This window comes from Falco cherrug, chromosome 3 (genome assembly GCF_023634085.1).
Source record: "Falco cherrug isolate bFalChe1 chromosome 3, bFalChe1.pri, whole genome shotgun sequence".
NCBI lineage: Eukaryota > Metazoa > Chordata > Aves > Falconiformes > Falconidae > Falco > Falco cherrug.
This window is the reverse complement of record NC_073699.1, coordinates 108,690,293-108,703,692: the sequence shown is the minus strand read 5'-3', so window position 1 is coordinate 108,703,692 and position 13,400 is coordinate 108,690,293. Positions and strand designations below refer to the sequence as shown.

The following is a 13,400-nucleotide window of genomic DNA, read 5'->3' as shown; positions in this document are numbered from 1 at the left end:
GTGCCCTCCTCGGAGAAAAGCATCTGAACAGGGCGAGGGGGGAGATTACTTTTTGTTGTTGTTGTTGTTGTTCAATCTGAATCCCCCGCTGCAACAGACAAACATCAAGTTCTTTTGTCACTGGTGCTAAGTTTCCATCAGCACTAATTTGAGGCCAGGGGTACCTACCAGGTTTCTTACAGACTGAAAGAGCGGGGAGAGGACAGCCGTCTGCTGCAACCTGTCTGCATGAACAGTGTAGTCAAACGAACACGGTGTTGATGCAAGATCCCTCTGTTCCCATAGTTGAATGCTGGTACGGTCCAGAGGCTCTCCCTTCCTGTGGCCAGTGACTGCATCTTGGACGTAGCCTCCTTTTCTAAGAGCTGTCACCCTGGCTCATTTTGGACTGGACAGTTGTTTATGGTTATCTGCAGAAAGGGAGATGAAAATTACTGTTAGCTGCCCTATTGCTAGGATCTGGATTCTAACCTGGAAGGCTTTTTTTAGCCATAGCTAGGAAGGTTACATCATAGAAATGCTTTTGCTAACTTAAATTGTGTTTTCCTAGATAATATTCCTGTGGGTGGATGGATATCTGAAGTGCTGATCTTGTAACTCTCTGCAGTGTACAGAACTAGGATCCGCCTGCTATTTTTAGGGAGATATTTTAAAGGCAGATAGGATTTAAAAAATATTTTTCCTCCAGTAGAAATCAAGAGCTATTGGGACATTCTGATTCTCAGACCAGCCCTCTAAAGGTGTGTTCCTGTCATTGACAGAACTGAAAGCCTGCTAGTTTGTCTGTATTATGCTTTTTAGATGAATAGGCAGTTAGATGAGGAAGTTAATTCCTTTAAGCTATGAAATTCCAAGACTTTGCAGGCAATTAGAAGCTCACTGTCCACTCAGTGAGACAGACAGATACTGCTGTCCCAGTTTGGGAAAGCCTGTTGTCTCTCGGATGAGAGTGTGTCCCTTGAGCCCAGCCAGATCTACCTTCTCACAGACCACATCCTCCTGTTCTGGATTGTTTCAGTAGCCCTCCTCCTTGCTTGGGCAGGGGAAGAGAAGTACCAGAGCAAACTTTACTTGATATTCCCCACTTGACTGGCGCTGGGGAGAGATTAAAGATTTTGGGTGGATTTTACAACAGTGCTGTGTTTTTATCTTGCCACAGTGTGGTGCCATGACACTGTGCGTGGCCCAGCTAGGCAGGGTTTCTGTACATCAGGAGGGATGGCTGCTTTTACACAGAATTCAGCTTTTCCATATTTGTATTCCAAAGTAAATGTGTGGCTGGCTGGCTTTCGGTGAGTTTAATGTAGGGATACTCTTGCAGTTGGTCAAGCTGAGTTGTCTTGGGGTTTAATTTCCCTGATTAAAAAGGTGACAGAGATCTCTTCTGCAGATCAAGGTGAATCATGCAAGCTGTGAGGAAGCTCTGTGAGCTGCTGAATATGTTGTTGTTGTTGTTGTGATTTCCTTCTTTGATGTATATAAAGAATGCTTGACTGGAGAGCATTGCTTCCGGCAGCAGCAGTATGCCGTCAGTGAAGCAGACCTGTGTGCTTCTGTTCAACATATAAAGCTGGCCACAGAGATCCTTCCTGGTGGCAGCTTCTCTGTCAGAATTGCATCTGCCCCAAGCTGTTGACTTTGGGCTCTGTGCCTACTCCTCTGTTGTGAATAGCTGGAGAACTGACAAGTTTTTTCCTTGTTTTTTCCTTAGTTAAGATAAAAAAGTCATTAAGTCATATCTCAGTAAACATTCCAGTGTTGGGTGGATTCCTGTGTATTTGTCTCAGTGAAAATGCAAGCTGGACACTATTTCCCCTCTTTTTCCATCAGGTGGTGAAGGTAAAACTGGACGTGTTGTTGATATCCGTGGCTGGGATGTAGAGACGGGACGCAGTGTGGCCAGCGTCACGTGGTCTGATGGTACTACAAATGTCTACAGAGTTGGACACAAGGGAAAAGTGGACCTGAAATGTACTGTGGAGGCATCCGGTGGCTTTTACTACAAAGAGCATCTCCCAAAATTAGGTGTGTAAAGAAAAAAAAAAAAAACCAAACCCAAAAAAACAAAACCAAGAAAAACCAAAACAAAAACCCAACAAAAAAACCCAAGTCTTCTGCTGAGAAACTCTAATTCACGCTACTGTTTTGTGACATTGAAGCCATTTTGCATGGAAGACAGAAAATCAGCAGGTGGTTTTATAAAGTTCCCACGTAAATATGTACCATTTAAAGAAGTGGTCTGTGTGTGAGCATACTGCTTTATTTCCAGCTGGTTAATTAGTACTTTGGCCTTTTCAGTGGTAAGATAAACTCATCAGATGCCCACAGCTGTTTCCCAAGGAGGCATCTTCTGCCAAGGCAACTTCTTGCTGCTGCAAATGCATGAAATGCCCTTGGATGCACCTGCGTCTGGCAGCAGAGAATTCAACCCAGTGTCAGTTTTGGTAATCCAAAGTTTTCCATTCTTCAGGCAAGCAGTGGTCCAGCTCGTGTTCACTGTGCTTTTAGAGAGCAGATATTATTGTTCTGGTGGACCAAAAAAGTGTGTTGAAGGGGAATGTGACAAAAGGGAGATTTCTGAGAATGAAGCTTCCAAATACTTGCCTAGCAGGGAGATAAGAAAAAGCAATGGGAAAAAGTGATGTCTACATTGGCAACTTGCTGCAATCCACCTTTCCTCTTAACTCTTAACGAAACCAAGGAAACTACTCATATTTTTGAACTCGCAGCATTTTTTACTAAGGTGCAATTTAGTTGTACTTTTTTTAATGAGGTGCCCGGGCCATCTTTTGCTCCCCTGAAGGAAAACAGAATGGTCTGTTCTTGAGTCTGCAGGAGCAGAATCAGGCCTTTCTCATTCTTTACTTTCCCTGTGCAGCTTGGCAAAGGGCATGAGGGAAGGGAAGGGTTGGATGAGGAGCTTATTTCCAGGGGTATGGCCTCTTGGTGCATGGGAAAGCTAGGAGGGTAGAGCACTTCACAAAGCAAGCTATGTGGCTGCCCGTGGAAGAGAACTGAGTTCTGTGGGGGTGTGTCTGCTGAACAACAGTTGTGGGTGACTGAACTGCTAAGAACAGCTACTGATACCTGATGTGACGTGAGAGCCATTGTTCAAAGGCATTCCCCTCTCTGGCAAGGAACAAAATTGTGTTGTGTCAGAACTCCCTCCTGTTAGGTCGATATCCAGTTAGAGCTAAACCCTCTTGATCTGTCTACGTAGTGCTGCCCCACGGAGTGTGTAGGGCATGCTCCACAACAGAAAACCAGTTTTACACCGTTCTGCCCCAGTTAAGCCTATGCTAATTTGCAACCCTTGTTACAAAGCCAAATGAGACACAATGCGTGTTATTGCATCCCTTGTGTATGTGGGTGGTGTCATTCTCCCCTTTAGGAAAACCAGCTGAGCTGCAGAGGAAAGAAAGCACGGACAGGCATCCGTTCCAGCATGGGGACAAAGTGAAATGCTTGCTGGACATCGACATCTTGCGGGAGATGCAGGAGGGCCATGGTGGCTGGAACCCTAAAATGGCTGAGGTATGCTTCTGCTTGCTCCTGTTCTCTCGAGAATGTATCTATCAGTCACTGTCTCAGACTACATAAGTAGGCACTGGCTAGGAAGTTCCCGGAACATCTTTATGCAACGTGTTACCTTCTACATTTATATTGTGTTGACTGAATCACAAATACAGATTCTTCCTGATAGGACACTGGAGTCAGATTTATTTTTAGGTTCAGATAAGTTTGCGTTGTATGAGAATTGTCTTGTGGAGCCCTGCATAATTTCTAAGAGTCTACAATGGGTCAAAAGAGTGTGTCTTAAGAGTCACTTAAGCCAGAGAAAAAAAACTAACGTCTGGTTTGTTTTTAAATGAGTTCTGGATCCATTCCTCGTTTGGCTTCTTTTTTTTACTGTGCATTACTACTAATGAAAGCTATGTGTTTTGTCAACAGTGGGCTCTGTCCCTGGCCAGGGCTAAAATTTCTCGGCCCATATGATGTTCTTGGAGCTTAGCCTGTTGTCTTGTCTATAGTTTGAAGAGCTATCAGTTTGTTGTTACCTGTTGTCTTAAAAAACCCCAACTCAGTAGAGGAAGTAAAGACAGAAATGACACCTATTACTGTGGTATAGCATCTCAGGGGGCCATCGTGAAAGTAAGTCTGCAAGGGGCTGTGAACATTCGGTGTGGGCTTACACTCAGATGAAATGGTAACAGCTAAATTAATAAATTTGCCATTTAGATTAAAAGGTCTTTGCTTTGTTTCTCCTTAAAAGTCAACTTTCTTGGATTTTAATATTCTACAGAAATTGCCCAAAATAGATTAAATTACCCTCACATATTGAAGAAGGCAGTACTCCTGTTGAGCAGTAGATTTACTGTGAGACAGCATCACATTTTGGTACTCACAGTTACAGTAATAAGACCTGTCTCTGAGCCTGTATTAATACCTTGTATAAAAGTGTTTTTTTGCAGAGGAAGTGTTTTTTTGCAGAGGAAGGGAAGTGTATAGCCACAAGTGACCCAAATGCCCACTACGCTTGAGTCAGTAAGCTGAATAACCTGCAGGTCTGATTCAGACAGAGCTGTCTGAAACTTTGGTATTTGAAACAGTGCTATAAAATTATACGGATGTCTTACATATGTATCCTAGCCCAACGTGCCCTGTAGAAGAGTGGTCTTTTTGAAATCATGCTTTGAAATGTCAAGATAAACAATGTCATTGCAGTTTCAATGTGGAAATTATTAACTGAGCATTGGTCTTTGGGTTTGTTGCGGTTTTTTTTAAGTGTGGCAGGCAGAAACTTACCATCTTCTGGCAAGAAGTTTAAGAAGGCTGTCAGTGGAGCCACAATTTTTTTTATTTTAGCTGAAGTCTTCATCCCCAAAGCTGTAGGTCTTGAATGGTGCTGAGTAGCTAACATAGTCTGCTAGGTTGTTAAACCTCTGTACTTCTGAATTCCTGTTGGTGAATGCAGGTGTAGAGAGGGATAGCAAACAGAGAAACAGTAATTTCGTGTCATCTCAGAAAACAGGACTTTGTGTCTCCTTCAAAACTATCAGCTGCTCAGGACCTGCCAGAATCAACAGATATTGAATACCACCCTACACAGCTATACTTTGTGTTCTGTAGTCTCCTCTGCCATGCTCCCTTCTTGTTCTCTCCGAGCATGCCTTGCTGGTATTGTACTGCAGAGCAATGTTGTAATCTGCCCACCTTTGTCATTTGGAAAGAGGAGGACAATTTGTTCTGCATTTTCAAGAATTTTCACACTTTGTGTCCCTATCATCGTTCTCCCTCAAAATGTTGCCACTTTAGAGGAGCTTCTAAGCAGCCTTTCTCCTTTTGCAGAAAAACGACTGCATCTCATTTAAAGGAGGTTTGGCAGCAGTGTTAGTCTGTGAATTGGAAATGTTGGGTATTTTAGCCATCTATGCCTTGGATGCCTGCTTTCCTCCTATTAGGCAATGTTATTTATTCAGGGGGTTTCCCCTACTCTTTTTTTTTTTTTTTTTTTTTTTTCCCTATCAAAAGTTCATTGGCCAGACAGGGACTGTGCACAGAATCACGGACAGAGGGGACGTGAGGGTCCAGTTCAACAGTGAAACCCGCTGGACTTTCCATCCTGGAGCTCTGACTAAGGTAGGTGCTGATAAGCGAGCTTGGTCAGAACTAGAAATGCTGCAGGGAATATCTGCCATTTAGCCTGCTGTGTTAGGACACAATGTGTCTCCAGTAAGTGCTGAAGGAATACACTGCTGTTCTAAAAGCAGTAGTTCTCAGCAGAATTTCCTGCAAGTCGTCAGCGCTGAGACAGATGGTTGCAGGCGGTGGGAGCTGGGCTACTAGGCTGTCCAGCTTTATGAAACTTTGCATTTGAAATGTTGTAAGTTCTTAAGGTAAATTCCAGTTCTTAATTTCAGCTTCTTTGATAAGAGTGGTAACAGACCTACAGTAGCTCATCCTTCTGCAGCTACCTTTCATCTGTAATGAATGTTCTTCCACGTAATTTCCGTTTGATTTTGTTTTCTTCCTTGTTCTTGTGTCTTGATGTTACTCTCTGTCTCACACCGTTCTTTGTCTTGCTTCTCTCTGATTATTCTGAATGACCCGAGTCTTTAATCCAGCTCTTTTAATTTTGTGTCTGTATTTCTAAAGCTCATAGCTCTGGCCTTCCCTGGAGGTTTGAGGTCTGGAAATCTGAGGTCGATGATTAGAAACAGGGCTAATAGGTATAGGAGGAGCTGCTGGCAGACTACAAAATTCTGAAAGATCTGAACAAGGTCACAATGCTAAAAACTCTAATACCAATGGAAAATGCAGTGTCTTACTGCTTTGTGCAGAATTAGTCTGCTTTGAAAAGTGTGTTTTGATAGTGCTCCTTTCTTAGCTCAGTGAGCAGAGGGAGCATCTGGCAAATTACCGGTACAGATAAGCTCTGGTTTCCCTTTTCTGTTTCAAGTAACAAAGAGATTTAACTTCCTTATTAAAGCGAATTAAAATCTCCAGTGCCGAGTCAGGTATAGTGAGGAGACAGACCAAGGAAAGTTCCATATGTACTTTATACTGGTATTAATTATAAATGGTTTGAAGAAGAAGAAAGAAAAATAAAAAACACGTTCTGTCCCAGATTATTTCCCTACTTACATGTGCACTTGGCTTAAAACAGAAATACCCCAGCCCTTGGACCATGTTTATTTTGCAGTGGAGTGATTACAGATTTCTTGTTAGTCTTACTTACGTTGTGTAATGCCTTGTTGTTTTTTGAGTCGATGGGCTTCTTGTTTGGTTCTGTTTCCTGAGGGTGGGGGTGGGGTGGAGGGGCTGATCACTTTTTTTTCCCTGGCTTCGTCCCCCAAAAGCTTATGACTTTCTTTTTCTTGTAGCTCAACACCTTTTGGGTTGGTGATGTTGTCCGGGTGATAGATGATATGGAAACAGTGAAGCGATTCCAACCTGGTCATGGGGAGTGGACAGATGAAATGGCACCTGTGAGTGTGCGCCAGTTCCAGGACAGTCCAGTAACTTCCTGAGTTTTCCCAAGCAATTAGTACTAGTGGCTGGGCTTGCATTGCCCTCCAGTATCGCTGCTGGTCAGTGAGCACACAGACCTTTCTGGGACTGCTAAGGCCTTGCAGAATAAATGTTGCCTGGTGCTGTTGGCTATCAGTAGTACAATCCCAGTGCAGCACCCAAACAAAAGTGGGTAAAGGGGGAATCTGACAAAGGATTTGGCTACCAGTAAGTCAGATAAGAGGTTTCACTAACCACAGTAAACAAGTCCTCTTACGCCATCCCTAATTCCCTGGAACAAGGCAGGGAAGTGTCCAAGTAGAGAAACGGCCTGATCAGACCAGTATGCCTAAAAAGCAGAATACAGGTATCCTCCAGGAGCAATTAAATGCACAGAGGAAACCTTTCCTAGTCCAAATTTTATCAATTGTCTCAGGGTTCTTCAGACTGTGTTTTGTTGTTTCACCACCTTCCTCTCCAGACATTTGTGATGTGTCTGGGAAACCCTTCTTATGTAAAACCAGCAATAGAGAAACTGCTGAGAACCCTCTGGTGTCCTTGAAGTGGGAGCTGTCTGCGAGTGTGTCGCTGTTCAGTGCTTCTTTTCACACAGCAGGAGTGCCGCCTGCGAAACTACTCTTAAAGCGTTGCATTGGTTCTGAGATGCAAAGCGTACCGTGTCTTACATGTTAAAAATCATTTCTCTTTTTCCATTGCAGACCCTAGGGCACATCGGCAAAGTGATCAAAGTCTATGGGGATGGAGATTTGCGAGTGTCGGTTGGAGGGCAGTCCTGGACGTTTAACCCAGCTTGCCTGACAGCTTATCAGAGAGATGAGGAAGCAAACCTCATGACAACGGAGAATGCAAAGGAATCAAAAAGTGAGATAGTGAGAACAGACGTGTCTGATCTGTCAGGGCCTGTGAAATGATTGCTCTGGTGTAGCAGCAGCAGCACTCTTTGAACAGTGTTAATCTCAGCGGCCTGTTCTTCCCCAGACAGAGCTCCAAAACCAGGCTGTGCCTTGCTGGGAGAAGCAAAGCTGGCCTTAGCAGGGAAATAGAATTTAGGACTTGGGAATGCTAATCATGGCACTGCCCTAGGTTCAGTGTTTGCTTCTGCCTTGATCTGTCTCAATTTTTTGTTCCGTCCTGCTCCACTTCCTGTAGGAGGTTACTAATTCTTGAATGCTTGTGAAATATTCCTAGGTCCTTGTGTGGAAGCATTGTCAACAATTATTTTGTCTAGTCCACCCTGAAACTGAATTTGGGAAATTGGGATCATATGGTGTGTAAAGGGGACTTCACTTTGCACATCTGCTTGTAAAAATTTTTGTAGCCTCGCCATACTTGTTTCCTTTAGAAGTCAGGATCTTGTCGGAGAGAGGACAGACCTGCCTTTTTTTTTTGTTTGTTTGTTTTGCTATGTAGATAGGTCTTAAACTGTTTGCTCAACTTGGACTTCAGGGAGAACTTGCACACGAGCCCAAGCTTTTTAACTTTGCTCTGTCTGGAGAACTGTAACACCTCCGTCCTCTCAAACGCTCAAAAGTCTGTAATTAGAGGGCCTATCTGAAAGGACCTCTATTTCTTCCCTACAGCATCCTTTCCAAATCCATGCATTCCTCTTCAGATTATTTGCCTTTTAGTAGTGATTTTTCTGTATTGGTCTTCTGTAGCGTGGTCTCATGTCTTTTGGGTTCTCAAAACATCAGACTTGGAAAGCAAAAGTTCTGTGTAAGCTGCAAGTTTGTAAAGCTCTTTGTGGGTGCTAAGTGCTACAGGTGCAGCAGGTCTGTACTGGGGTTATACAGCTGCACTGTGCCAACTGTATGCCTTTATACACATGCTTCTCAGCCCTCTTAACCTGTGGCTGTTTCTCGTTCCTACCAGGTACTTTGATTACTGTATTGGAGAAACTGCTGTCCCAGAAGACGGAGTCAGAGCATGCAGGCTGTCTGGTCATTTGTGCAGCACTGAACAATGCAGCTAAAGTTTCGGAGCTCCTTCAGAAGTACCCGGACAAGGCAAGTTTTGAAGAAATCCTGAATGGTTACTTTTTGTTGCTCTTCTTCAAAAATACTGTCATAAAGTTTTGTAGTCAAGTGTGGAAAAAGATAGGAGAAAAATAATATATTTTCCAGACCTAAGAGTAGCTCCCAACAACTGGAAAATTATTTTGCTGCAATTAAGGATTAAATTTGTATATCAAATGTGTGTATTTGCAGCATTAAATCTGAACTAGAGTTAAGTCCTTACAGCACATTTCCAAAGCTGACTTTTCCCTGATTTCCTGTATGGACACTGCACCTGTAGAATTAGCGGGAGAGGTAATTATCTGTATGAAAATAGTAGCAAGATGTCTGAGTTTAGCCTTGGTTTGAAAAGAAAGCCTCAGGTTGTGCCTGGCTGAATGTGTCTGTCCTTAGACGACCTTGCAAAATGGTATTGTTGGAATCAGGAAAGAGCAAAGCTGCCCAGATCCTGACGCTGTGCGTGTCTGCGTAGTGTCTTATCTCATGTCTGACTGGAGCAGGAAACTGGGCTTGACTTGTTGGTGTGCTTGCAGAGTGCCAGACTGTTAGGGTTACATCTGCTGAAATCACTGCTCTTTCAAGCTGCCTGTTTGAAGGTTCAAGCCCCGCCAGTGAGGGGTACAGGATTTATAAACAAGTTAAAAAAGGAGACCCAGAGAAGAAAGTATTTCAGCAGTGACCTCAGAAACCATTGGTAATAAAACATAAGTCTTGTTGAGGCTATGTCTGCATGGCTGGTAGGAGAAGCCGGATATGTGAACCAGGAAAACTAGCATAAATTCTGGAGGAGCCTCTGTGATGCTGATTTAGTGGTTAGTTGTCTGGTATTTATTATGGTTCTTTATTTACAAAGTTATTGGGACCTCTGGAGATGGGAGGAGTAGACAAATACCTGCAATTGTTGAATTTATCCTAGACAGAGTGCCAGGAGTCAGGAATCCATTATGTTATTAGTTATTTTAATTACGTTTCTATTTCTACCTTTAATATTAATATTAATAAATTAGTTATTTCTGTAAAAGTTTACATACAGCAAGAGGAGACTGGATTTGAGGCTAACTTAGTGCACGTTGGAATTGCTTGCCAAGGCTTTTCCAGCTTATCGGCATTGTCTGTGTTGTGTAAGTGGCAGAATAACACATCAACCTTTAATGCCTCCTTGCCTAAAGGACTCGCCCATCATTTTGAGTGAATCAAAGCAAGTCTTGCCTGTCCTGCTGTCCTGACTGCTGCATAGAACGAGCTGCAGCAAAAAAACAACTTTGTTCTCTTTTGTGTCCTGGTTTTGGTTTGGATACAGTTCGTTTTCTTCCTAGTCGCTGGTACAGTGCTGTGTTTTTGATTTAGTATGAAAATAACATTGATAACGCACTGATGTTTTAGTTGTTGCAAAGTAGTGCTTACTCTAAGTCAAGGACTTTTCAGTGTCCCAAGCTCTGCCAGTAAGGAGGTGCACAAGAAGCTGGGAGGGAGCGTAGCCGGGACAGCTGACCCAAACTATCCAAAGGGATATTCCATACCATAGAACGTCATGCCCAGTATAGAAACTGGGGGGAGTCAGCTGGGAGGTGCCGATCGCTGCTGGGGGACTGGCTGGGCGTCGGTCAGTGGGTGGTGAGCAACTGTATTGTGCATCACTTGTTTCTTGGGGTTTATTCCTCTCTTTTTCCTTTTGAGTATTGTTATTATCATCATTATATTTATTAAACTGTTCTTGTCTCAGTCTATGAGTTTTACCTTTTCCCAGTCCTCCCCCCCATCCCACTGCCAGGGTGTGAGGGGAGTGAGCAAGCAGCTGCGTGGTACTTAGTTGTCTGCTGAGGGTTTGTTAGCTCCTTCATCTCTTCTCCTTAGCCTCCCACTGATTTCAGTAGCTTCTCCTTTTTTTTTTTTTTTTTTTTCCCTTGCCTTTCATACAGCCTCTCTTTGTTTTTCAGTCCCTTTAATTCTCAAAAAAATCTCATTGCAGCACTTCAACACTGTGGTATACCCTCCAGCCATTGTGCCCAATAAAGTACCTGGAGTAACATGGAACAATGGGGACTTGGCATCTTCAAAGCCTTATGCAAAGCTAATTTGATCTCCTCACATATTTTCCTATTGGGAAAGGAATTGTTGGCAGAGATGTCGAGAAGTATTCTGCTCGCAGGCATGGAGGGATTTTGGCATCAGGGCTGCAATTAGAGCCCTGGCTTCTAGCTCAGTTCACTCGCCTCTCCCTTCTTGACTGAATGTGCAGTTCCCTTCCCCTTTAGAAATAATCCGGAACAAGGTCAGCCTTGTTGTTCCTGTACATAAAGCGGAGCCGACGGGGCACGGATTCTCCTTTGCAGCCTCAGAAATGCTACTGTTATGCAGCTAGTGACTCCCATCCTGCTCGGCCTGCTCTAGAACAGAGCTAAGGCCTGAACACAAGGCAAGGTCTTTCCTAACCAAGCCGTTTGCTGTGTCTCTGCCCTTCCTGTAGGTCGACGCAAAGAACCAGGGCAGAACTGCCCTGCAGATCGCCTCTTATCAGGGGCATCTGGATATTGTGAGGATTTTGCTGCAGGCACATGCCGCTGTCAACCTGAGGGATGAAGAGGGCGATACAGCGCTGCACTATGCAGCTTTCGGGTAGGAGATCTTTCTTCTTGTGATCCCTGATTACAAGACCTAAAGGGCTGCAGAAGGACATTTCTAGATATAAATGGGCAGTCGGTGTGGAGGATGCGTGGCTGGTGGAGGCTTTTCTTTGATTTTATCTTCTGTTAGAAATCAGCCTTTGAGCTTCAGGGCCACAGATGCATTTCTTAGTGCCCTGATTTAACCTCCTCAGCTAGGTCAGTTTCCATGCCAGAGATCTTGAGGAGGAATCAGAAGTGATAAGGGGGTTTTAGTGATTGCATTTTTTACAGGGGGATGGAGGAGTGGTTTGTTTAGTTGGGATTAATTTGGTTGGTTGATTTCTGTAAGTGCATGGTTTTCCAGAGCAAGATGAAGGGTTGAATTGTCTTGTCAGTTACCAGGGAAGAATTAATCACTAAGACTGGGAGATTCTTGTGGATTTAAAGTAAAGAGAGAGCAGATTCTAGAGTGCAAATTAGGAAGGTTTTGTTATGTGGGGATTTTTTTTAATGTGTTATTTTGCTTTTGGGTTTTTTTAATACTAAGAGGAGGTGGGATGAGGTTAAGAGTATACAAAACCCAAAAAGGTTCTGTTGCCTTGCAAGAAGAATTCACTGCCTGCACAGGACTGAATCTAATCTGTCTTACTCCTTGCTTTTAAATCAGAAACCAAGCTGAGGTTGCCCGTGTTCTTCTTGGTAAAGGAGCCAGTGCAGACCTGTTAAACAATGCGAAGTGCACAGCATTGTTTGTTGCTGTCAGTCAAGGATTCACAGAGGTGGTGCGGACCCTCTGTGAGTTCAACTGTGATGTCAACCTCCCAGTAAGTTTTGGGGTTTTATGGCATTTTGGGAGAGTGTTTGGGCTTTTTTTCTTTTTGTTGGTTTTTTTTTTTGAGGCAGTGAGGTGCTTCTTTATGTCTTACACAATTTGTTGCTTTGTAAAATTTGAAGGTCATTCTCTTCAAATGCACTACTGTGCATTTGCACAGAGGAAGTATTCCTCTACCTTCAGTACTGTGAAATTCCAGGTTTGAGTCTGTCCGTTCACCATCGTGAATTTGCTCAGCTCAGTCCAGTAGTGCGCACTCTGCTGTGCTGGACTTGGGCTTCCAGTGAGAGCTGACCTGCTGCTAATTAATGTGTCGTTCAAACACTCCTGTTCCCAGCAATAAGGCTTGGTGAGATTTTTTTAAGACTGGCATTTAGGAACTTGAAGGGCAGTGATGGTGAATTGGACCCAACCCATTTTTAAGATGTGCTTGTATGATGGTGGGACTGGACTGTGCTGGGTCAGTCCCTCAAAGTTAGTTAGGAATGTTAGCACCTGTCTACTCAGGAGCTGGTTTCAAACCCTAGGGAAAAGATTTCTCAAAGGCTATGAAACTGCTATGGGTGCTAGGGATGTTTGGCCTGGAGTTGATGTGACCTGGTGACACTGTAACTTCTTATCTTGAACTGTCCCTGAGGGTGAGCTATTTCATTTGACGCTCTGATGTAGGTAATTGTGCTTTGGTATCCTTGTATAGGATTCCCAGGGAGACACTCCCCTGCATTATGCTATCACTGCAGATTGCAAAGTCGTTATTGAGATTCTCACTGAAGTACCCAACATAGACTTCACTGTCCAGAATTGTCAAGGCTTCAACCTGCTCCACTATTCTGCTCTAAAAGGCAACAAGCTGTAAGTGACTTCTTTTCATTTCTACTGCTTTCACAGATGTTTGCTCATGCTTGCTGTCTTAAA

At 43.6% G+C, this 13,400-nt stretch overlaps 1 protein-coding gene across 6 annotated transcripts in view; it reads left to right on the top strand.

Annotated features, from left to right (window-relative positions):
- MIB2 (MIB E3 ubiquitin protein ligase 2) overlaps positions 1-13,400 on the top strand; it is a 53,627-nt gene that overhangs the window by 30,142 nt on the left and 10,085 nt on the right. For 5 of the 6 annotated variants that reach the window (XM_055704805.1, XM_055704803.1, XM_055704804.1 and 2 more), the window contains 9 exons: positions 1,831-2,025; positions 3,392-3,534; positions 5,533-5,640; positions 6,885-6,989; positions 7,731-7,893; positions 8,905-9,038; positions 11,515-11,663; positions 12,321-12,477; positions 13,183-13,337. In XM_055704805.1, the coding sequence (XP_055560780.1) occupies positions 1,831-2,025; positions 3,392-3,534; positions 5,533-5,640; positions 6,885-6,989; positions 7,731-7,893; positions 8,905-9,038; positions 11,515-11,663; positions 12,321-12,477; positions 13,183-13,337 (1,309 nt within the window). The remainder of the gene's footprint in view (positions 1-1,830; positions 2,026-3,391; positions 3,535-5,532; positions 5,641-6,884; positions 6,990-7,730; positions 7,894-8,904; positions 9,039-11,514; positions 11,664-12,320; positions 12,478-13,182; positions 13,338-13,400) is intronic. The other variant, XM_055704809.1, reaches the window with a different exon arrangement.